The 23,713-nt window shown below is 45.4% G+C and overlaps 2 protein-coding genes across 3 annotated transcripts in view; both read left to right on the top strand.

Annotated features, from left to right (window-relative positions):
* Positions 1-3,135, top strand: part of SORBS1 (sorbin and SH3 domain containing 1) — a 74,279-nt gene extending 71,144 nt beyond the window's left edge. The window contains exons 29-30 of the mRNA XM_053983553.1: positions 2-114; positions 921-3,135. Coding sequence (XP_053839528.1) covers positions 2-114; positions 921-988 — 181 coding nt within the window. The 3' untranslated portion in view covers positions 989-3,135. The remainder of the gene's footprint in view (position 1; positions 115-920) is intronic.
* Positions 3,136-5,362: 2,227 nt separating this feature from the next.
* The window catches only part of PDLIM1 (PDZ and LIM domain 1), a 43,847-nt gene continuing 25,496 nt past the window's right edge, over positions 5,363-23,713 (top strand). The window contains exons 1-2 of one of the 2 annotated variants that reach the window (XM_053983658.1): positions 5,363-5,509; positions 17,275-17,426. In XM_053983658.1, the coding sequence (XP_053839633.1) occupies positions 5,414-5,509; positions 17,275-17,426 (248 nt within the window). In that variant the 5' untranslated portion in view covers positions 5,363-5,413. Of the gene's footprint in view, positions 5,510-17,106; positions 17,180-17,274; positions 17,427-23,713 lie in introns of those variants that run through there. The other variant, XM_053983659.1, reaches the window with a different exon arrangement.

Here is a 23,713-nt window from a genome sequence, read left to right as displayed (position 1 = left end):
GAGTTAGCTACCAAGCCCTCTACAGCTACACTCCTCAGAATGATGATGAGCTGGAACTGAGGGACGGTGACATTGTTGATGTCATGGAGAAATGTGATGACGGCTGGTTTGTGGGTGAGTGTGACACTTGCCTGTGAGCAGAGCTTTTTGGGAGAGCAGTTTTGCAGAGTGTCTGGAAGTTGCTTCCATTTGTGGGGTCAAAATGGTGAAAGAAATTGACTTCAATTTTTCCACAATTTCCCATCTTTTCCCACCAAGAATATTAAAATTAGGCTGCAAGGTGGTAGAACTTTGTTTTCCTTACTAGGTCTCTAGTACTTTCTTTTTTGTCTTCTTGGTATCCCCATTTGTCTCTTCATCCTGATCTTTCTTGTTTACACAAATGACAGAGCAACAGAGGGAATCAAAAAAAAAACTGGATTTCTATAGCATTTCCAAAGCTGAGGGAACCATGACTAGCTACAGAGAGTGGCAAGCAGGGGGTGAAGACAACACATGGATAGGAGTTTCAGTCCTTGAAAATCCAGCCTCAAGTGCATGTTTAGCAAAATCCTTTACCTTCAAGGAGTGCAAGTCTGGACAGTGTTCTCCATCTCAGCACTTCAAATCCAGGCTTGCCATCCCTTCTTAAGGGAGATTAGTTCATTTACACTGAGAAGAGTTTGACTTCTACCCTATAGGCCCAGGTGCTTTCACCAGCACCTTATTAATTGTTAAAGGGGATGACTAAAGATGATTAGTAGCGGAACTAGTTGTGATCTGGTTTCTACCAAAAGACTCTTTGACTAGGGCTCCTATTTAGTATGAGGAATCAATGCCTGCAGGCAGAAGAGGTTGCCACCTGTACCTTTTTAAACCCTGGAGCCTTCCTTGCATGTCTCCATCTTACTGTGTCTTCCTTGTGTTTTATTTTGCAACAGGTACATCCAGGAGAACAAGGCAATTTGGCACCTTCCCAGGCAATTATGTGAAGCTTCTGTACCTGTAAAATAACAGTGATCCCATCATGACAAGGATGGTGGGATTCCTTTCCAGATGGTGTTTTTAAACAGTGAAGAAACAGACAATTTATGAATGTAATAGACAAGAGATGAGAAGTGTTAGGAGGATGTGGTTATGTGGTACACTATTGAGTTGAATGTGTAGCCCTGCTTCCATGGAGTCAGGGTGTGATTTGTTTGCTGAAGAAGAGACAGATTCTAGTTTACAGTGCTGCCTTTGTGTATTCCTCTCCCTTCCCCAGTAAGAGTTTTGATGATAATCTTAATTTGTACGGAGTACTTACCTCTGAGAAGGCTTCAGGGAAGCACATGGTATAGGTTTTGTTTGTGTGTTGAGATAGGGTAGTGCTTTGGGGCAGTCCTCAACGCTGCAGCTGCTCACATTCGTTGGCACAGGAGTTCAAGAAACAGGCTTGCTGCCCAGTTTCTGCCTTGCTGAAGACTCTTTTCTCTGCCTTCCATTTCCATAGAAAACCTTTCCTTCATGTCATACATCTTAAGACCAGCAGAGGCAGAGGACAGCTGATAAAATTGAATTGCAGAGCTCTGTGTGGAAAAGGAGTTTGGAACTGGTGGTTTAATCCAGAGAGATCAGCCAAAGCATAATGCAAATGCGCAAAAATCCCAAACCCTTTAATAACGTACTACTGATCTCTGCAGGGTTTTTTCTTTTGTGCAGGGTGTGTGTGTGTGAATGTATTGTGTGCAAAATTAACTGAGTCCTGTTTTTCGAAAGAGAAATCAGCCTAGCTTTGACGTTTATCTGCACAAAGAATAGAACCAATAAACAGAATATCCATGAGGGCAAATGCTGTTTATGAGTCCTATGGCTGTTCACTTTCTCTGCTCCTCTTGCCCTGTCGCTGGCCCTAAAGGATCACACACCTTTTCCAGTATATGCTTTGGGATGAAATGCTGGGACTTCTTTCCAAGCATTAAATCTTAGAGGCTCTGATAAATCTGAGCCATGTATCACTGAGGGTGCCTTTTTTTTTTTCATTTTGGTCACAGTGTTGATGGTAGGTCAAATAAATACATGCATTTTGGCTGCCTCTTAGTCATACAAAAAAGTCTAATCAATTTGGAAAGCTGTTCCCAGCAGTTATTACCAGTTACATAGATTTGTATTTCCTTGAGGGGAAAAAAAACCCATGGCTTGGCTGTATGTTTGCCTGTAAATCCACTATGAATACTCTTTTGATAGACTTTTTGTTATTAAGAAAAAGCATAAACAAAACCAGTTCTATCAGACTCTGCTTCCTACAATTGCCGTACAAATAGCAAAGAGTAGATTGCTATTTTGTCATAAGCCGTATTTAATAATATAAAATGCCTATTTTTATGCTGATGCTTTTATACAGATTTATTAAGAGTAAACTACAACTAACTGTTAGCACGACTTGCAATGTTTTGATAAACTAGCCATGCTCCTGGGTTTGAAATCAAGTAGGCTTGTCTTCCGTTTCAGTCAGCGGAAGAGAAGACTCTGTGTCTCAGAAGTTTGACTGTAAATATGTATATTTAACTTTGTACAGACAATGTACTTACCTTGTATAGAGAAATAATTTAAACACATTGAGTGAAGGGAGGGGAAAAAAGGCAGTTGTGAAAGGTTGGGATTTTTTTCCACTTTAATTTAAGTGATGGAATTCCATGTATGTTCACATAAAGAGTTTTAGCACAAAATATTCATTATGAAAGGGTTTCAGATATGACACAAAGTACCACTGTTTATTTTCTGCAGGAGGTATCTTGAATCCTGCATCTTATTTATGGGTTAGTTGTTCTGCTTTGGGTTTGCCCTCCAGTTATTTGCAACAATGTTTAGTCCTGTTGGTAAGATTGGATAACACCAAATAAATCTATCCAGCAAAGTAACATGTTGATATTTATTGTATATAACATACTCATTTAAAAGTTAATTTTCTGTTCTTGCTCTTGCCAGTTTAAGTTAAACACAAACACACACACACACGCCACACATATCCACACAAACTGCAACTTCTTTTTGTGTTGATTTTTTGTTTCTTATTGCAGTGGATTACTATTTGACAATTAATAAATGGAATTATTGAATTACTATTGTGTTCCTCGTACAAATTATTAAATAAAATCTACTCTGGTTGTTCCTGTAGCAATGCACTTTTGTACTAGTGCCCCGCTGTGGCTTTGTATCCATACTGACGTGTGGGTGTCTGCCATGGGCTTCTCCACTGTCCTGCACCTGAGGATCCTGCTTGTGATTTGGCTCGAGCTCACGAGTCCTTCCTGAGCTGTAGGATGGCTGTGACTTTTGCTTAAAGGAACCAAGGTGTAAAGGCAGAGGAGAAGGTGATTGCACACAGATCTCACCGTAACATGGTGTCAGGGTACAGTTGCTGTGGTGTGCACGCAGACCTGGGAGGTCAGGAGTACACCTCTGTCCACTCGTTTACAAAGGGTCTTTGTGACCTCAGATGAAAAGACCACCCAGGTTAAGTCAGGCAAGAAACTCAAAATGCCAGCCTGTGGGGGAAGGGTTATCAGTTGGTGTTGGGCTTACATGTGCATTTTTAACCCTGACTTGGGTCAAAAGCTTTAAGACTCCGCCATCTGGTAGCTGCACCCTGGCAGGGCAGGTATGGCTACGGCATTAGCTCATGGAGTTTGTAGGTCTGTGGTGATTGTGTCATGTCTCCCAGTCCTGCAGCAATACACCTAGCTGGGACTTTCTGGGCATACCTTGTGTTAGGGAACAGTCTCTGAAGGAATAGAGTGAGGGAAGGCAACAGCTGAGCTGCCTGGGTGGGCTCACTGGGGGGTGGTAACACACAAGTACCCAAAAAATGCATCCTGCAGCTCCACCTTTGACTCCTGCATGGTGCCTGTGCAGGACTGTGCTCACGCTAAAGACTGGTATCTCACAAGGAGTTTTAACTTTTTGGAGACCTCCATCTCAGGCTAGCCAAAATTGTGCAACAGATTCAAATTCCGTGATGATGCGACTGGATGGCCAGGCAGACAGATAAACGTCATGGCTGCTCTCACAATGATTTTAGGAAGTCAAACTGTAAACAAGTCAATCCTAAAACCAAACTACCACGACAGCAAAAGCCCCAGGCTACTTTACATGTTTTTAGAAAGCACACAGACACAAGCCCTTTTTTTGTTTCACAGGTCACTTTATATAAAAGGGCAGCCTGACCATGGATTTGCTGACAAGCAGTGCTCACCTTTGCTTTACAGCAGCCTGGACAGGGAGGGAAGAAATTCATCTGTGTCTGCTCAACATTGGTATTTACTCGCTCTCTAAGGTGAGGAAGCTAGAGGTGCTAGTGACTTCAGAAGCTGGGCAAGCAGAGAGGGGAAGGTGACCCAGCAGTGTGCAACAACCCTCTGGAGATTCTGCACACTGCTGTGGCAAAGCAGTCACTTTCTTTACTGTCACGAGTGCCACACCAATGATGTAGTGGAAGAACTACTTCTCTCTGCTAGTGATGATATTAATAGTCTGGACACATGGACCCTAGAAAGAAAGAACCTGTGAAAAGGCAAGCTAATGCAGGAAAAAGGGCACCACCACAAAAGGGGATTGCAGAAGCAAGAGTGTGCCTTGTGATGGGATAATTTGTGGCCATGCCTTGCAGGACCAGTAGCTGGATGACCTGCATCATTCCTACTCGCTGCCTGCTCCCCAGCTGTGGCTCAATCCCAGCTTCAGCTATAGCTCGCTGATGATGTGCTTATGGGTGAGCTGTATTCATTAACTAAATGAGCAGCAATGCTTGCACTCCAGTTGTAAATGCCAATGCCGTTGCTGTGACCAACCTTTCCCACTTGTCCACCAGATTTCTGAGGGCTTAATATGCAACTGAAACAACTATTTTTCCTAAACCACAGATAAAAATATTGGCCGAAAAAACTGTATCGAAGAATTCCTTTTATTGGTGGTACCGTGCTTAAGGGGCTAGAGATAAGCAAAACTCTGTCTAAATCAGTGAACCTGGGATAAATTAGCAGAGAAGTAATATCCTTCCCAGGCTCCAGCCTCACTCATCCGATCCTGGCGGGGAAACTGCAGGCTTATTTCCATCGCTCCCATTAGGTTAACATTGCTCCAGGCTGAAGAGTATTGGCCTGGGAGATGCCGCACCGGGGCACTCCTGCGTGCGGCTGCCTGTCGGAGGCTTGTCCCGCCTGCCAGCACGGGGCGGGTGAGAGGTGCTGGGATTCCCGACCCCGGCAGCCGCCGTCCCTAGGGAGGGCCTGACCCCGGGGCGCGGCGGAGCGGCTCCTACCCGGGGAGGCGGCGGGGAGCGGGCGCCGCTGCCCCCGGGGCGGGGCGGGCCCGGCGGGCGGGGCGGGCCGGGGGCGGGCCGGGCCCGGCCGGAGCGGCGGAGCTGTCGGAGCCACCCGCGAGGTGCAGCGCGCACATGGGGACGCACCGCATCGTGCTCTCGGGCCCCGGGCCCTGGGGCTTCCGCCTGGTGGGCGGCCGCGACTTCGAGCAGCCCCTCGCCATCTCCCGGGTAGGGTGGCCTGCGGCGGGCGGTGCTGGGGGCGGCCGGGGTCGGCTCGGGCTGGCAGGTGGCACCACGGCAAAGCCGGGGTGGGCGGTGGGATTGTCTTTTTCTCCCCCTTGTTTTTTAGTTTGTTTGCGTTTTTTATATTTACGGAGAAATCAGTGGTGGCACACTCAGCCCCTTCACCTGTAGCAGACCGGGGTCTTTGCTTCCCACCGAACCTCCCTCCTCAGCCTGTCCATAGGGACCCTGCAAGCAGTAAGAATTCCCTCAGCCCATGGTTCGGGTTCGGCAGCCCACCCTGTGGGAACCCGTCTCACCGAAGTGGGCTGAATACTTGCCTGCCATTGCTTGCCATGTATAGTTAAGAGCCTTTGTTTACAGAAGCCATGTTAAGGTGTGCTTAGTGCCTCTGCCCGTCTCTGTTCGAAGTCCTGCTTGCCCCCCCCCCCCCCCCCTTAAAGAGAAATTAGTTAGGAAATGGCAAAAATTTTGCATCGAAACAATTTTAGCGTTGTACATGGCTTTTCCCTCCTCTGCCCCAGCGTTTGCCTGCAAGACGCCGGTGCTCGCTGCCTCGCTGTCCTGTCCCCACCTGCCCCCACAGGTGCTCGGCCCGGCTGGGAGCTGGGCCCTGCCCCGCCGCGCCCTGCAGGCGACCAGAGCCACGGGCTCGTGTGTGGGGCCACGAACCCCAAACTCCTGCTCGGCCTTGCGTGGGGTGCACTGCACAGAGACTCTTGTCGGGGTTGGCTGCAGGTCTCCCCTATGGGAATAGGAACGAAGGGATTGCTTCTCGTTCCAGCAATCCCTCGGCAAAACAGAGGCATCCAGCGAGCTGCTGTTAGCCTTGGGCTCTGGCATCTGCCACCATTGCACAATTTTGAAGTGCCCGCATTCCCCAGGTGAGGAAGGGCTGCGGGAAGTGGAATATGCCAGAACTTGAATTTACGTGAATTGACTGCCCTTAAAGAAGAGCGGGATGGTCACACTTGTGAATTTTCATAAATGCCCCCTGCCATGGGATCTCCTGCCATGGGGTCCCACTGCCTGAAGGTGCCCATGTGCCGCGGGGAAGCTGCCAGCTGCAGGAAGGGCAGAGCTCGCAAGTGCTGTTAAACCCACAGGGGGTGGGGGGGGAGTTACTAGTTTTCTGTGTAATCTCTTTCATTTACAGTAATAATGCTTCATTTTTCTAAAGCATTTTTGGGACATGAAAGCAGCTTTACTGTAAGGGAAATGATATTTACTTCATTATTATGGTAGTTATTGCCATTTCATTCCAGCAAAAGACTCCTAAGCAGAAGGTTGTCAAAAGCCCTACCTGATCGTCTTTGTCAATGCTTATAGGCACATACCAAGGGACACAGATCAGCAAAGCAGCAAAAATAACCACCTCATGAGAAATTCTGACCCTAGAGACTAAAATGTAATGAAATAGCCTCTCTGATGGTGGTGACGTAAATGCTGACAATTAGCAGCTCTTATCAGGGCTTTCTCTTGTGACCCCTCTGACACTTTTAATTTCCCCTCCCAGACTTCAAGTCATTAATCTTTCCTGTGGTTTGCTTGTAAGGCTCCTGGATTTCTCTCCTGGGCTCAGGAGTGAAATTCTTGGCAAGTCTTCCTCTTACCATGTTAAAAAAGATCTGATCCAGTTTTGACCTGTTTTAAAAAGTCTGTTCCTCCTTGTGTGATGACTTTACACATTCTTTCTTATTTTACTTGGTACCTGTGTTTTCACCAGAGACATTTCTGGCACGGAGCCCTTCTTCCCTCACAGGATGGGGTGAGCTCTGGCCATAGGACTGACATCTGCCAGGAGCTGTGAGGTCCTTGGTCCTATTGTGGTGTGAGATAAAGGGGCTGCCTGAGGCCAGTGAGAGGGTGGGGAGTCTGTAACCTGTGGTAAGAGCATTACCCTGGGAGGTTGCAGCTCTCCCTCCTCAGCACTGTCTTTGCTTTGTGCTGCGAGCGGTGGGAGGTGGGCGGGTGCACAGATGTGCTCCTGAGGAGCGCTGTTAGCAGGGCTGCACAGCACTGGGCTGCCTGCCCTGGGCGTGGGGGAGCAGCAGCACCCCGACACTGAGAGCACTGCAGTTTGGCTGTGCTGTCTATGGGGTCAGTGCCATCCCATGTAGCCACTGGAGCCTGTCCCAGTGATGCACTGATGGGATCACCATGCTGTTCCATGTGCTGGCATGGTGGAATGCCAGGAGAGACGTCCATCCAGGCATAGACCTGAACTGGGTGTCTTGCAGCTCTCTTTGAACCAGGTGCCTAAATTCAGCCTGCGTTGCCTGCCAGGAGCTCATGTTTGGCTTCTGGCACCATGATCCTTGTGCTGTTAAGCTTTAGAGTTTATCTTGGTATTTATGGCCCTCATCACCTTTGTGCCTCAGCTTCTTGCTAGTGGCTTTTGGCTTCTCAAGCTCCCCAGTCAGCTAGGGAGCAGCTGTACGTGAATGTAGTCATGTTGGTGGGAGGCAGCACCCTTTGAGTTGTTCCCCGGAGGAAGTCATTGAAGCTTGGTGTTGCAGTCCTGGCTCCAGGAAGGATGAGGACCACTGGTGCCATGAGCATGGGAACCACCAGATCAGCCTGGCCAAGGGCTTCTGGCTGACAGTGGCTGCATGGTACCAATGTCTGGTTGTGCCTTAGAGGAGCAGCAGATGAAAGATTGTGGCATTTCCACAACTGCTCTTACCTTGTCTTTTGTCACTGCCCTACCTCACTTTCCACTTGAAATGTGTGTCCAAAACTCCTTCAGGCTCATATACATCACGAGCACCTTTTTGTGCAAACACTTCTGGTTTCTTGGTTGTGTTGGACTGGTCTTCCTGGAGACAACTGAGTATGGAGATTTCACAAGTGCTGCTTGCGAGACTTTCTTGTGGAGTTTCCTGTCTCTTTAGGATGGATGCTTCACAGACATTTCTGACTTACATTTCTTTTTAAAACTGTAGGGTTCTGGCGGACAGTTTATTGCAGTCTTTGTTCAGAAAAAACCTCAAACTTGTGTTGATCAGTGTAATGAACTCTGAGCCAAAGCCTGCTGGATTGCCCTACAGGAGTAGGAAAGGCCCTTGTCTTTACTGCTCTTTGTGTGATACTCTGCAGTGAGTCAGTGGAGTAGAATTTGAGAGAAGTTCTTTCTGAGACATGAATGGACACAATACAGGATAATGGTTTCTCTAGAGCTGACCTATGCACAGGTTAGTTCCCAGTTAAATCCCAGTGAGGCTGGGAGTTGATGGAGGAAGCAAGCAGCACGTTTATAAGCAGCCACTGATGAAATGGAGCTGTCTGAAAAGCAGTGCAGTTGACAGACCCTATCTCCCTCCATTCCTCAGGTAACATGAGCTATTGCCTGTTTGGTTGCATTTGATTTTGATAAACATTGAGGCTTTTTGTTTCCAGCTGAATACATGAAACTGTCTGGTAAACCTTGTTATTGAGATGATTTTTGTGGTTTGTGGTAGCGATGTTGAGCATCTGACCCAAAATATGGGCAGAGCAGATGTTTGCTGTTTTGTCATGTCAAAAACCTCCCAGCTCCATTAAGGACGGGTGTCTCTTGGAGTCTGTGAAACTAGACATTTTCTGATAAAACCAGTTTTCCAATGAAAAAATGGTTTCAAGACAAACCAGTTATGTAAATACATTTAAAAGATGAAATTCCAATGTGATGCTTGTTGCTGATTTTGACCACTGTAAAATGAATTCATCCCTGCTTAGTCTGTTATTTTTTCTATTTGTGATATTTTAAAAACTCAAAATTTATATAAAGTACAGAATTGGATCATAGTTGGATATTTGAGTGTGTTGGTTTTCTTTTTAAGCTTGGCCCTCTGAACCAGCTTTATAAACTTAAAGCTTGATTTAGTGGTAAAACTGGACTTGATGGTCTGAAATCAATCATGGGACTGAATCCTATGGTGTGAAAAGATACCAGGTTTAGCTTTGGTTCCAGCTGATATCCTTACCCTGTCAGCCAGTAACCCTTGTAAGGAAGCAGCTGAGCAAAGGCATCCCAGGGCCAGTGGTGAGGGAAAGCCCTGCTGGTAGGGGACACCCTGCTAATGGGCATCCCTTGATGGGATGGGTGGAGACTGTCCTCCCTCTGGTGCATGCCAGGGCTTAGCGAGTGGCACAAATGACTGCCCTGGGAGCTGGGCTCCAGCCTCTTCCCCAGGTGGTTGCAAGTTATTTTTCTGAGACATGAGGACAGCTGGGGCTTTCCAGGCAGCCCTCTGCTCCCAGAGTGGAACCTTTTGGCCTTCCCTCTGCCAAAGGAAATATGGGGTGTGGTGGATGTGATAGGATTTAGGGTTGGGCTGGCTTTCCTCCTCAGCCTGGAAAGCCTTGGCTGATCCCCAATGTGCACACCTATGACTGCAGTTCCTCTGCCATGCGGTCCAGCTCTTGTGCCTGTGACTGCAAATCTCAGCATTGTGCTGAGGTCTTGTTCTGAGGCTGTCTGGGCAGAGGGAGGCTGCTGGGCTTTATAGGAAGATGAAGGTGGCTTTATGATTCCTGCTCGGATGTTTACCTGGCTGCGGGTGGGGCAGGGGCTGTGGCAGCACCAGCCCTGCTGTGCCACACCAGGCAGAGCTGCTCCAGCTGATAAGGGCCTGTGGAACAGTGGTCATTAGTGTCACCTGCCAAGAGCTTCTGGCCTTGCAGAAGTGGCTGGGTTGGTGTTTAGAGGACAGCAGAATGCCTTGTGCCTTTGCTTGGTGGGAGTCCTGTCTGCTGTGTCTGAGCACACTGAGTGTGAAGAGCAGAGGTTGTGCCCCTACAGACTTTGAAATCAACATCAATCCTGGCAGTTTCCTGGAAAAATCCTGTGCTTCAAAGGCACAAATGGCTGCTGAGAAGAGGAATAGACTTTTCTGATTTCCCTGACTTGGGTTTGGATGAAAGGAAATCTCCCTTAATTGTAGCAAGGGCAAAGCAGCAAATTTTCTTGGGGTAAATGCAAAGTGCTTTGGGGCACAGGGCAAGTTTGATCTTTTCCATTCCAGTTTCCTGAGTCTGGGGGGGCACTTTTACCTTGAAAAAAACTTTTACAAGTTTTGGGATGCTAATCAAATGCCTTCTACGAGAGCTACATGCAGGAGCAGTACTCTTGTCTTTCCTAGGAGCCAGGTTTCTCTTTTCCTCAGTTCACATAATCAGACTAATTTGTTGTTGGTTATGCAGCAGCTTGATGTCGCCCAAACTTTGGAGTTCCCTTTTCTCTGTACCTCTTCTTTGCAACCAGTACAATCTTTTTTGATGATGTCTGACCCACCTTGTTCTGGGCAAGTTCCCCAAAGGGCCTAAAGAGAGAACTCTACATTTGGAGTGAATATACCAGCCTCAACATTATGTGAGAGCTTTAAGCCCTAGAACTTTAGGTGCCAAAAGCAAATGCTGGACTTCTTGGGAGGACAAAAGCTCTTTTTGTTCCCAGATGTCAAGTTATGTATGGCTGCAGGCTTCTTGGTACCTTTCACCCTCAAAAATCACTTTGTCCATCAAGAAATGTGTATGATATGTAAAATGAATTGGATTTGAAGGGTGCAGCATCAAAATAACTGGAGATTTTCTTTTTTTTTTTTTGCAGTATAAACAGGGAAATTATAGGAGCCCTAAACTGCATAAATAATTGATGTTGTTTTGGACTACAGTATCTTAGATGGTTGCTGATTACTGGATGTGTTGATTTATTTAGAGGATGAAATAAACCATCAGGAAAGACTCAGCTGTTTTTGAGGCCTTGTAAAAAAATCTCTTGTTTGTTTTAATTTGAGACATGTTGCGAAAGAAGCTGTGAGGCTGAGTAACTCCTTGACCACCGTTTGAGCATCTGTCTGAGCAAATCTTCTCACTCATGTTACTAAGGTCAGCCCTCTCTGTGCAGTTTTTGATGCCTTTTCCTTTCTGTGTTAACAAAGCTCCTCTGGCTGTCAGGGTAGGGCATGAAGGCAGGCAGGAGGGTGAGGGCTGGGCTGCCAGAGGATCTTGTGCTGTGGAAGCCCAGACCCCACTGCCCTGGTCAGGTGCTCAGGAGTTTCACCAGCCAGAGGTATGATCCCATTTTCCTTCTTGTGTCCTGGTGATGTGATTTGGCCAGCACAGAGCAGCCAGTGAGGCTTGGGCTGCAGCCTTGCCAGACTGTAATGGTGCAGAGAATGGGAGCAGCATTGAAGGCAACTCTCCTGGAGCCAGTTGTAAGGCACATCATTCCTGATCCCCTAAAGAGAAGGGATGGGGAATGTGCTTGTCTGAATTTTCTCATAGCCTCTGATCTCTGCTGACCCAGCTGCATGCTTTTGCTGGGAGAAACTTCGACTGCTTAGCATAATACTCCAGTGCTGAGGACGTTATGGTAAAAGAGCAGTGTGTGTGGGTGGGGAGGATTAAAGTGAATGTCAGAGATGTCTGGCTGTCGCTGGTGGCCTTGGAAGTATGTTGCTTCATGTCTGTCCTTCCCAGCAATGACCCAGCTGGGTTTTCCTCTCAAACACACATAGGTGCCGTTTCTCCAGATCTTTTTTCCTGGCTGATATTAATTTTCTAGTTTCTTATCTCTTCATCACTTCTTGCAATGTGTTTAGGTGTGGAGTGGTGAGTGATGCCGGAGGCTGCAGGGTCTGTGAGAAACTGAAGAGCTGACAGAGTGAGCATGAAGGGTGCCAGAATGTATGAGGGGAGAAGGCCAGAAAAAATTGAATGAATTTTAGACCCACCCATCTATCTTGACTCACAGGGAGCTGAGTTATGCTGCTTTTCATAAAAATGCTTCCCACCCTTCCTCCTTCTCACTTGCTGTGGGCAGCAGCTTCCCTCAGTAGCTTCACTGCTGACTCTTGGATCCTTGCCTGCAGGAGGAAAAAAGGCACCATATACCCCTGTCCAGGGACTGCAAAGCTTGTTAGATAGCATGTATGGAGGGAATTACATCAAATATAAAATTTAGTTGTGTTTGGCAAGCTCTGGGTCAGACAGAAGTTTTATGAAGAGGTCCTGGGAGCTGAATAAGCAGCCAGATGTTTCTCCTGCCGCTAAATCAAAGTGTTTTCTATTATAAATGCACTTGCCCAAAGACTTTCTGAAGACTTGATAGTTCATAGCATTTTCTTTGCTGCTTAGCCACCAGTGCTAGCAGGTAATAGCAAGCAAGCTGCCTGGGAGATGGTCATCTGAGCTGTGCAAGGTCCTGGTGGTGTTGGCAAGATGGAGCCCCAAGTGCGTGTGCAAGGGGCACGTGTGCACAAAGCTTCACTTTGTAGTATAAGAAGTAGTGTAGTTTTTTCTTCTATTCAAACCAATCTTGAATCTGTAGGACCTGTTTTAAAAAAAGAGGTCCAAGCCTATAACTGGTCTAAACTGTTATCTACTACATTTAGTTTTGCATAAGTAAAGAGTGCACAATCAAACCTACAGATTGTGGGGATTATTTGTTTCTTCCATATGCTGGCACATGTGTCTGAGCTGGTATCAAGGACATAGTTTAATGTGTCTGGTTGTAAGTATCTAGAATATTTCTATGGTAGCCCAGATTTCTTACACAGAACACCACCCAAACATAGAATTGCCATAAGCACACTCTGAGACCTATTTTGGACGCAGTATGAATCAGTGCTGCTCTGCCTGTCTCAGCATTGTCTGTTCAACAGCAAAATGACCTAATGTCAGTGTTACCCAATTGCCTGGGAACAATCACCTCAAGGTAGGGCATGGTTCCTTTCCAAAGGAAGCCTTTGGGCATGATGTTATAAGGTGTGCAGAGCTTTATTCACCCAACCATGGTGTCTCCGGAGCTGGGAGGTTCCTGGTGCCTAGTGAGTCTGTCATGTTCCCATCTGCTCAACCCCAGTGGAGGAAGCCCAAACCAAGTCAGGGAGCTCTTTTGAACAACACAAGGGACTATGCCTTTGCACAAGCTGTGACTTGTACAAGGTTGTGTTTGCTGGTTTTGTTCCTTGCATTGCCTTTCAGCCCTTCTTGCCTATCCATGCAGAAGTGCAGCTCTATCTGCTCAATACTACTTCACCCACCTGTACAAGATGTGCAAGGCACTGCCTGCTGTTCTCTTGTCTCCTGCTGGTCTCTGCTCCATGCTCAGTCAAGAGGGAAGGGTAAGAGACATTGGGGCAAAGCTTTAGATCATCTGAGAGCAGGAGCAATGCAGTTTCAGTTGCTGGATCCCTGCTTGCCTGAAGCTTTTGTTCATTTTTGGAATCCTTTCGTGTAAGCTGGCTGATAGCTGCCAGTGTTCTGAGCACCTCTGCCTGCTTTCCCCCCAGCCACATGCCTGCCCCTGCTGCTTCCCATGGACCAGGCAGGGATGTGACAAAAATAAAAGCAGGAAAACATCACAGTGGCAGCTCTGTGCTCCTCACTTAATAACAGAAACGCCTTTTGCTTGGCAGCGCTGAGATAAGCCCAGACCTTACTGTGAGGGGGGAAGGGAACATTATTAGTAGCTATAAATCATCCTAAAAGGGTGGGGGATGGGTTACCTCCATGCCCTGCCCTTGTGCAGACATGTTTGCTGTGAGCAGTCCTGGCAGACAGTATGAGCTGGATGTTGTAGGCAGCAGTTTGTGGAAGGTTGCATTTCAGGGCAAGTTATTTCCAGACCTGAAGAAGCTGGATTTTAAAACATGTTTACTTTTGGCAGATACGCTTCTCTTTTATATTTTTGTGCAACCTTGTACCTTGTCCTTAGGGGAGAGGATTATGTGAGTACCTGGATGCATGGAATACCCTTGTGCTATCAGTGGCTCTTATGTGATGGAGAAGAGCACTCGCATTTCAAATTCCTTTGAAGTGGACACAGAAGGGAACTGACGCCTCAAGCACTGGCAATGAACTGAGATGTCGCTGTGAATGCCAGCTGCTCTTCCTGGTGGCTCTTGGGGCTTCTTCAGGAAGCTTCAGTATTTCCGTGTCCCTGGCTGCTGTGGCTTAGCTGTTGCTGGTGATACATGATTGCTTCTACCAGCCTATCACACATTGTATAATTATCAGTCTTGAGATACATCAAGCTGTATGGCTCAGTCTCCAGCAGTGTTCCAGTGCTGGCATTAATCCACTGTTGTTCTTGACCCTTTGGCAGTTTATCTGGTTGACAATGAATCATGGTAACAGTGTACTGAGCTTGGTGTTCCTTACAGGGGTGAGTAATGTGGCTCTCTCCCTTCTTTGGTAGCAGAGGAAATAAAGGCCCCAAGAAACCAAGTGACTTGGTTAAGGTCCAGAGATCAGGAGAGGACCCACGCTGTGTTTCCTGCAGGCTCCTTTTGATTTAATGATATCCTTAGGGATATGTCTTATGGATTTTATAATGACAGCTCCCAATCTGGTGGGACTATAGGCAGCTATCAGTGTTCAGGATTTCTTCAGAGCTGCAAACTGTTCCTGTGTGCAGGTTTTGGCTGGGGTAGAATTGTTCACAGTGGCTGGTAAGGGGGTGTGTTTAGGATTTGTGCTGAGCACAGGGTTGATAATACAGAGATGTTTTTGTTATTGCTGAGCAGGGCTTACACAGAGTCAAAGCCTTTTCTGCTTTTTGCACTGCCATGCTGGTGAGGAGTCTGGGCATGCAGGGGAGGTTGAGAGGAGACACAGCCGGGACAGCTGACTCCAACTGACCAAAGGGATATTCCAGACCACATGACATCATGCCCAGTATATAAAGAGGGGGAGGGAGATGTTTGGAGTGATGTTGTTTGTCTTCCCAAGTAGCCATTATGCATAATGGGGCTCTGCTCTCCTGGGGATGGCTGAACACCTGCCTGCCCGTGGGAAGGAGTGAATTCATTCTTTGTTTTGCTTTGCTTGTGTGTGTGCCGTTTGCTTTCCCTATTAAACTGTCTCTATCTCAGCCCAGAAGTTTTCACCTCTACTCTCCCAATTCTCTCCCTGGTCCTGCAGGTGGGGGAGTGAGTGAGCAGGTGAGTGGGTCTTGGCTGCTGGCTGGTGTTGAACCACGTCACCATGTCACAAGGTTTACAGGAGGTACTTTCAAGACAATGAATCCAGTGGAGTGGCTGCAGATTGCATTCAATGGCCTCAATAGGTCACCAGTCAGCTGAGGGCGGCAGCTTGGCAGGTGATGATCTTCACATGTAAATCAGATTTCTCTGTATCCATTTGGTGCTTTGTTTGGTATTTTCATCAGCACTTCCTCTGTCAGTTCAGAGACTGTTTGCAGCATTCCAAGTGCTGTGCAGGTAGTCATTCACTATTGGTTGACCCATCTGAAGCCCTTTGGATTAATGTTGATTAATGTCCAACCTTGGTCAGCTTGGACATCTGTGAACCACTTCTACATCCTTCCTTTTTCCATGAAACACTTTCCTAGTAGAGAGGTGAAAAAAGAAAAACATCTTGTGATTTTTCTTCTGGTTGGGGAAAATAGCCCACTGCAGCTGTGAGGAGATATGCTGAAGAGCTTCAGATCTGACCCAGAGAAAACAGTGATTGCTGCTAATGTATGACACTTCTAGAAGGGTGTCATATATTGTTTGTGTCATACATACATTCCCCAGGGAATCGTTTCCCTGGGGGCAACGATTTGCCAACCAAACCCTAGTTAGGAGGGATTTCTAAATCTTGTGAATGATATTTATGTCTGAAAGCTCGGCTGGGTTTGCTCAGCTGCTTTCCAGCATGCTGAAACCTAGCTTGAATGTGTAGAATGAATACCAGTTGTAATGGACTCATAAATGAGGTATGTCTCAGCTGCAAGGCATGTTTTAATCTGTACTCATGTCTGGGAGCAGTCCACCCTTCTCATTTCCTCTGTCTATTAAACAATAGACGAAAGCCTGTAGAAATCATTACACTTCTTTCACAAACTCATTAAAACTGCACAAAATCTTATGTAGTGTTTGCAAAGCCACAAACATGATGTTATTCACCCTCTGCCCAGGCAATAATTTTGGCCCAAAGTGGTCTTAGTTGTTAAGAGGACACCTCTTTAAAAGAAGTGGGGTAAAATGAAGAAGCCATTTAGTTGATTTGTTTGAAAATGCCAAGTTTTAGCTGGGACCTTTTTCATGAGGAGTGTCATACTGATGGCATTGCTGCATAATGTCTTCTGTCTGGGACCACATGGAGAGGAAAGGGAGATGAAATATGGCAACAAGTATCAAGGTGAGCTGTGGTCAGGCAGGGGGTTTGGTGCTTCTACTTTTTCAGACACTATTGACAGCTTGTGGTTTAAGGATGAAGTTTCTGATTCCTTTCCCCCTTCCAATCTGCGTAGATCATGCTCTGCTTTGGGATTGATCTTGCTGAAGTCAATAAGTGTGTGTTGCACTTGTTTCTGGGAAAAACCATATTATTACAACTAAAGAAGCAATCCAAAATATTGAGCCCAAAACTTTCCTTCAAGGAAGAAAACAAATGAGATTGTAATGCAGGCAAAGCTGTTTGTGATTGGCATTAGTATTGCAATGACTCTGATACTCTTTTCTGTCACCTCTGTTCTTAGAGACTTGGATTTCTGTCTGTCCCCAGCACCTTCTGTTTCAGAATACTATTTCTGTTATTTACCTGTTGTCCTCTCTGCAGATTTCTATCCGTGGGTGCCAAAACAAAATCCTTTATCTAAAAGACCTAGATAGATTTCTTCTGAGAATTTACTTTCATTAATTTTGCCTTCTTTGCTTCCAGGTAAGAAAAAACACAACTTCTCCAATTTCTTTTCAAATGTTGCTATGGAAATCTCCTCCCTGGAAAGTCCATTCACTCTTTTTGTTTTCTCTTAGGTGACTCCAGGCAGCAAAGCTGCAATAGCCAACTTGTGTATAGGAGACCAGATCATAGCCATCGATGGAGTGAATACAGATAACATGACCCACCTTGAGGCACAAAACAAAATCAAGACTTGCACAGATGAACTGACTCTGACAGTCAGCAGGTACGTAGCTGAGCAAGACTGGGGCTGGAGAGAGGGAGAATTGCAGGGTGGGCAGTTGCTGTGTTTTGGTTTGACAGTACACCTCTCTGACTGGTTTAATTTGACCTCTTAGTGCTTTTGTCTGGCAGGTGCTGGCTAGCAAGAGGGAACTGCATTTCATCCTTTAATCCTAATGCTGCTTGCATTTGCTGCACTTTGATCTTATGAAAACAACTTTCCAAGTGAGGATTTGGCTGATAATTTATGGCAGGGTCCGTCAACTTACTCTGTGGCTCCTGACAGCAAGAAACCAAAGATGGTCTTGTGAAAACTTCACTCATAGCAGAGGAGGTGCAACCAGAGATGACCTTCCTTCCTGTTGAACTCCTTTAGCAGTTAAAATATATGTTTATGTGTTGTTCCAAGCAATTAATTGCCTGGTTTCTGCCAAGCACAGACTCAGAAATGTTGTACATTTTGAAGCCTCTTGATCAAACAGCACTGTCAGCCTTAAACAGTGATGACCCAGCATGCAACAAAGTTCCTCTTAGGCATCAATCTCTCCAAGTCCTGAAAAACTAAAGACAGGTGACAGCTGAGCCACAATTTCTGCCACTAGTGTAGAGCACAGGCTGGTTTCAGCCTTCCCACCATCTTGAACTGTGGAGCGATGGACAGCTTCATTCCTTTCCCCAGCCATGCTTTGTTCTTGGGCCATCTTTGTACGGAGAGGAAGTGGAGATGGGAAGGCAGGGCTCTGCTTTGCATTGACCTGTTGCTACTTAAATGAACTGTAGCCTGGTTTTTTTGAGGGTGCTGAGGATTTATCCTTCGTTTTGGTGTGAATTGCAGCTGCAGGTACGGCGCTTTTCAAAGACAGGTGGTAGATGCAGTATGGCATTTCTGGTTGCTCTGGAGCAAGTTTTTCCTGTGCCTGCCTTCCCTAAGAGTCACCATCCATCAGTTTCAGGGCAGATGCAGGGGAAGTGCTTTCAAACGGAGTGCAAAAGCATGCCTTAAACTATACAGTGGTTCAGTTGTTCAGGGCTTTTCTGTGATAAACAGAAGTATTTACCATGGCTTGGACAATGCCAGGAGTTCAGCAGGCATGTCCCAGTTCAGGAAGAAGTGATGGGTCTTGGCCAAAAAAAATGCCTGACGGTTCATTAAGGGAATTCACAGATGGAAGAGCAGAGCACATTGCAGGCAGTGTGAATGGGTAGTGAACATTGCAGCAGCCTGTTAACCCCAGAATTTCTCATACTGGCCTTGAACTTAGCAGCGTGTAATCTTCCTGCAAAGGAGTGTTCCTTTTCCTCTCCAAAATCCAGCTGCTTGACTTGGCAAACCAGTGCCATGTGGTTCTGGCTGAGAAAGAGGAAGGGAGGCAAGGGCTCCTTCAGCCTGCAGGCAAGTTCACTCTTACAGATCATTGAGTCTGTAAAATGCGTTTGCTAATGTTAATTACGAAGTCATTAAGTTTATAGCTACCCTATGCACATTTCATTTGCCTTGGGCTTGGAAGCTGCCATGAGAGAGATTTCTAGCTGGATCTGCAGCTGTGTAAAATTGTGCAGGGGTTTTCAGTTAACACAACTCTTTCAAGACCCTCTTTCAATGAGGTAGCATGAGTGTGTTGGATGCTTCTGCTGCTGTACTGATCACTGAGTTCTGCTGACAGAAGGCCACGAAGAGTGTCAAAACTGCAAGAATGTGAAAGCAGTGATCTGACTTCTTACACTTTACAGTTTGATATTACTACCCATTGCTCTATGGAAAATCTGTGTACATCATGTTGTCTTTCCTGGTTGTACTCTGTTGAGAATATTTTATCCCTAAAGCCCAGTGTCTCCTTCTAGGCCCCCATAATTGTGTTGGTCTAAATGCGGCTTCACTCAGTGGTCAGAAGTGCTATGTAGTCTTTATTGCTGAGGCAGAAGCACTTCTTTACTTTACAATCTAAAGCCTTAAAATGAAAGGCCTTGAGAGGATGCCTAGAGAGGTGACAGAGAAAGCATTTTAAAAGACCTGGAGCCATACTTCATCTTCCTCCTCAGCTTAAGGTAGGGGAAGTGGGTGAGGAAAGCAGATTGTGGTGTGGTGGTGATTCCTCCTCTGTGAAGAAGGGAAGGACTGTCATGAGGGTGGAGAGGTTGGAAAGCTCTTGGGGAAAATGAGTGCCACCTGGCCAAGTGGTATGGCTTGGACTTCCTCAGCTGTGGTGGTCACGGCTCTGCACTAAGGCTTGACCATACAGTTGGTGAGGAGGGCTCACAGTACAGTCAGGTCAGAGCTGGAAGTTTTTTCTCTGTCAAAGTAGCTCTGTAAGTAGTTGACTCAATATGAAAAGGAATGAATATCATTTGCACTGTAACACCACCAACCCTTGGGTCTGGTCTCCACTCTGTGCAGTTGTAGCTCATTAGCTGAATCAGTTGTACCAAGGAGCTGTGCTGGCACAGATCGTTCTTCTGACAGAGCGGCACCTCTCTGGGTTGGAACATTACACAGCTGGTGTGAGGATGTGCCCAGCTGTGCCAGGTTTTCTGGAGTGAGAAGTCTTCCCAGTTCTCCTTTTCTACTCACCATTGGAGAGATGTCTTGTGAAAGCATAAATCCTTAGTGATTTTTAAATTGCTAGCTGATGAATTTTAAATGATTACCCATGCTAAATATTCTCTGACCTGCATTCAGTGTGGCAACAGGGTTGTGCCAGGTGGATTTCAGACAGAGGTCTGAGCTCACATCAGACGTTTCAGTTTCACCAACTCTACTGTTGTGACAGTAGAGACTTCATTTGTGACTGTGCTGTATATGTGATGAGTGTATGTGATTTGAAGACCCTACTGGGTGAATTAGTGCAAGACAAATCTTTAAAGGATAATATATACAATGGAGGTATCTCTGCTGCAGAAAACCTTTAAGCTGCAAGTAGCTGGAAGCTAGGAGAGTGTTTCATGGAAGTATTATGCTTGTCTTTTTCATCTGCTCTTCTGTGAACCAAAACAATCTTTATACATGTGTATTCTTCAAATAGGCAACTCTCTTCTCTTTTAATGATAAGCAGTTAAGATGTCTTCATGTTTGGCTTACTAATGATTATTTAAGAGAAGTGTAAATATAGAGAATTGAAAGGACTTAAACACTTCTGGTAAAGGAAATGCTGTTTGCACTGTATGCTTGATTGTGTATATCAACAGCATTCCAATGTTTCCTGTTTCGCTATTTTTCTTAGTGATGGTAACAGTCCAAAAATATTTCAGATCAGATTGTAGGCAGGAAATCTTGTCTAACACAAGTCACCATTAAAAACGTATCAACTTTCTAGCTGAAGAAAACATGCCTGGTCTGCTTTTTCACCCAAAGAGGCAAATGTAATTTCCTAGGATTTAAAACCCAGCCACAAATTGCTTTCTTTGAGCACTCTTTCCTAAGTGGCACTGCCAGGTGCTTTGCTGTTCAACTTGTGAACAGAGTTGGAAAGATCTGTCTTCTGCCTCGAAAGTGAATGTTCAACAATGTTGCCATACGTAACAAATTCCCACTGAACTCACTGTGTCTAGCAGCTCCACTCTTTTCTGAGCCTGTTTGTTCATTCATTTTGCTTTTTGTTTCAAGAGTAATGTAGTTCCCAATAAACCAAAGTAAAGGTTCCATTATTAACATCAGCAGTAAAAAAAAAATCAAGCTCAAGACAGTCAACTCAAGCCTGCCTAGTTCCTGAACTGAGAAATTCACAGGGAGATTGTTGTGTCTTTCCATAGGAAAAAAGAAGTTTTGAATATTTTAGAAGAGCTATGCTTCTTTTTCCTGGTGATTTTTTTTTTCAAATTAGGCTGTGAACATCACTGCACTGACATGTTAGGGTTGAGCAAAGCCTCGTCCAGCGCTGCTCTCCATTAATGGGGGTAAGCAGCAAGATGTGTCCAACAAATTGGAGACAACTATCAACTTTCTTTGGAAATGTAGTGTATTTTGAGTAAGATGCTTCCCTTGACAAAGAACATTCAAAGCAAAGAAGGTGCAGGAGAAACAGATACTCCTACCACAAAATTCACAGGATAGTCAAATAATCCAGGCATCACCTATGTCAGTGGAAGTGCTCATGATGAATTTGACACACAGCTCTGTTGTGGCTGCAGATGTACAAAAGCAGACAAATGTTCATTGCAGCACAGGTGAAAATTGTTTCTAAAACAAATGGCTCTTTGCCTCTGGCTGTAGTCACCAGATGGGTGGTGAAACTGTGCGGCCCTGAGCAACTCAAAGGTAAAGTGCAAGTTCTTATTTATATAAGAATTATTTTTCAACAAAGAAAGTGTTCCTGTAGTGAGTCTGTCCTTCCCTTTATGTCTGGAGGCAGTTTGGGGGTCGTAGAGGGGAATATTTTTTAAAAAGGGTTGCAAATATGTAACATCCTGTTCTGCTCCTACTGTCATTTTCTTCAAATTTCAAGCTGCTTTTCTGCCACTCTGCTGCCAGCTTATAATACATTAATGTACCTTTTTTATTTGCAAAATAGTATTTTAATTTATTGAAAGTGCTGCCAAGGAGTGAAGCTATGTATTTGTTCTTTGAAAAGTGCTAGGATCAGAGAAGTCAGATCTGTTACCAGGACCTGTTAAATGGATTGTTAGAAAGGATCATGTGTAGATGCTTATAAAGAAGAAGAGAGCACATGTGTCATGTTCTCTACATTTTATGTGGTAGGTTTGGTTGCCCTCTTGCTTGCTCTGTGTGTTCCCAGGTCTGAGCTGTGGGGAATAGTTACACAAAGCCACAATAGGCTTGGATTTCTGTTCTAGGAAGTTGGTGGAATCTGTTGACTCATTTAGGTTTGCTTTTTTGCTTCCCTGCCAAGAAGAGTTTTCCAGTTCTGTCATCTTACTAATAATTCCTTTGGCCATGGGAAAAGCCAGCTGCTCAGTGTGCAGCTATATAAGGCCATGGAGGTTGCCTGGCCCTCTGTGGCCGCTCCCAACCTCTCCATGACCAGTGTGGTGCTTCCAGCCCTTGTGGGTGCATGCCAGCAGCTTTTACTAACAGACACATTCAAAGTAATTTTGGCATATCAAGATTGGTATTTGTTGTGATTTTACAGCCTCTTTGGTGAGGCAGTAAGAGTTAACTGTGCAGCTGGCTAGTTAGAAGAGTGTGAGTCTGAGCAGTCAGGTGCATCTTAGCCTTTGGTAGCTGTCATGAACCTGCTCCAGGTACACAGAAGAAGCCACAGAAGTTTAACTGGAGTTGCCTTTTTTGTTTTAGTGGTTGCATAAAGAGATACTTGAAATGCAAGAGGGCCATGCATGGAGACATGCATTTAGGACCTCCTGTCTCTAGAAGTTGTGACTGTCATTGCTGTTTGAATTGGCAGGAGGCTGTATGCTGCCTGAGTACAGTTTTGCTTGCCAAACTGAATATGTCCATTAAAGGATTTTTGTTAAAAGTGACCACTCATGTTTAAATCCAAGGCCCTGTATTTGACAGCTGCTGTAGCTAAAAGGCTGATTAAAAGGTATCTTCCTGGTAGCCTGACAGCTCTTGTAGTTAGTTTCTAAACTTTATTAAAATGCCTCTTGAAAACTTTGGTGAGAGGATTGTGAAAGATAAATTCTTTAGGTCTTTCCTCATTTTTCAACTAAAAAACTTTGTGCTGCACAAGAAACTTTTCAGTCTTTTGGGGTTTATTTACTACTTAGTATCTTAGTTATGTCCATCCCAGTGTTTGAAATGAGATGTGAATGAATGTAGACATGCCTTTCTTCTTTATGGAAATTACACAGTTCCTGGCACAAAGAATTAGACCCTCATTTTCCAGCTCTGAATTTTCCCTTGAAGCTATGGCCCAACTTTGCACGCAAAGCACTGATAGCAAAATCCGGGCTCTTGTAATGTTTATATTACATCATGTTCAAGACAAGCTGCTTGAAAAGTGTTTTTCATAAATACTTCTTCGTATTCCTGCCTTGACTTGCATGTGGTTTCCTTCCTTCTTTTCCTACCAGTACCTCTGCATCCAAACTAGCATCAGAGAAATTTCTTTCTAATCTTGGGTTTTGGTTTCTGCCTGGATGAAACAGGAGATGCATGGCTCATTCCCTGGCCCTAAGTTACTCTCTATCCTGTAGTAAGGAAACAACATAGAAATGTGAACTGCAAAAATGACAAAGTTTGTATATAGATGTGCCTGCAGTTAATTTCCCTGACCCTCATCTCAGGCTTGTTTGTGTCATGTTTTTGTCTCCTTCACTGTTTGAGTGTTGCTCTCTGATGGAGTCTCATTTGAAAGAATATGCATTAGAAACCAT

This window comes from Vidua macroura, chromosome 8 (genome assembly GCF_024509145.1).
Source record: "Vidua macroura isolate BioBank_ID:100142 chromosome 8, ASM2450914v1, whole genome shotgun sequence".
In the NCBI taxonomy this organism is placed as follows: Eukaryota; Metazoa; Chordata; class Aves; order Passeriformes; family Viduidae; genus Vidua; species Vidua macroura.
The sequence above is the reverse complement of the archived record's forward strand: the minus strand, read 5'-3'. Positions and strand labels throughout refer to the sequence as shown.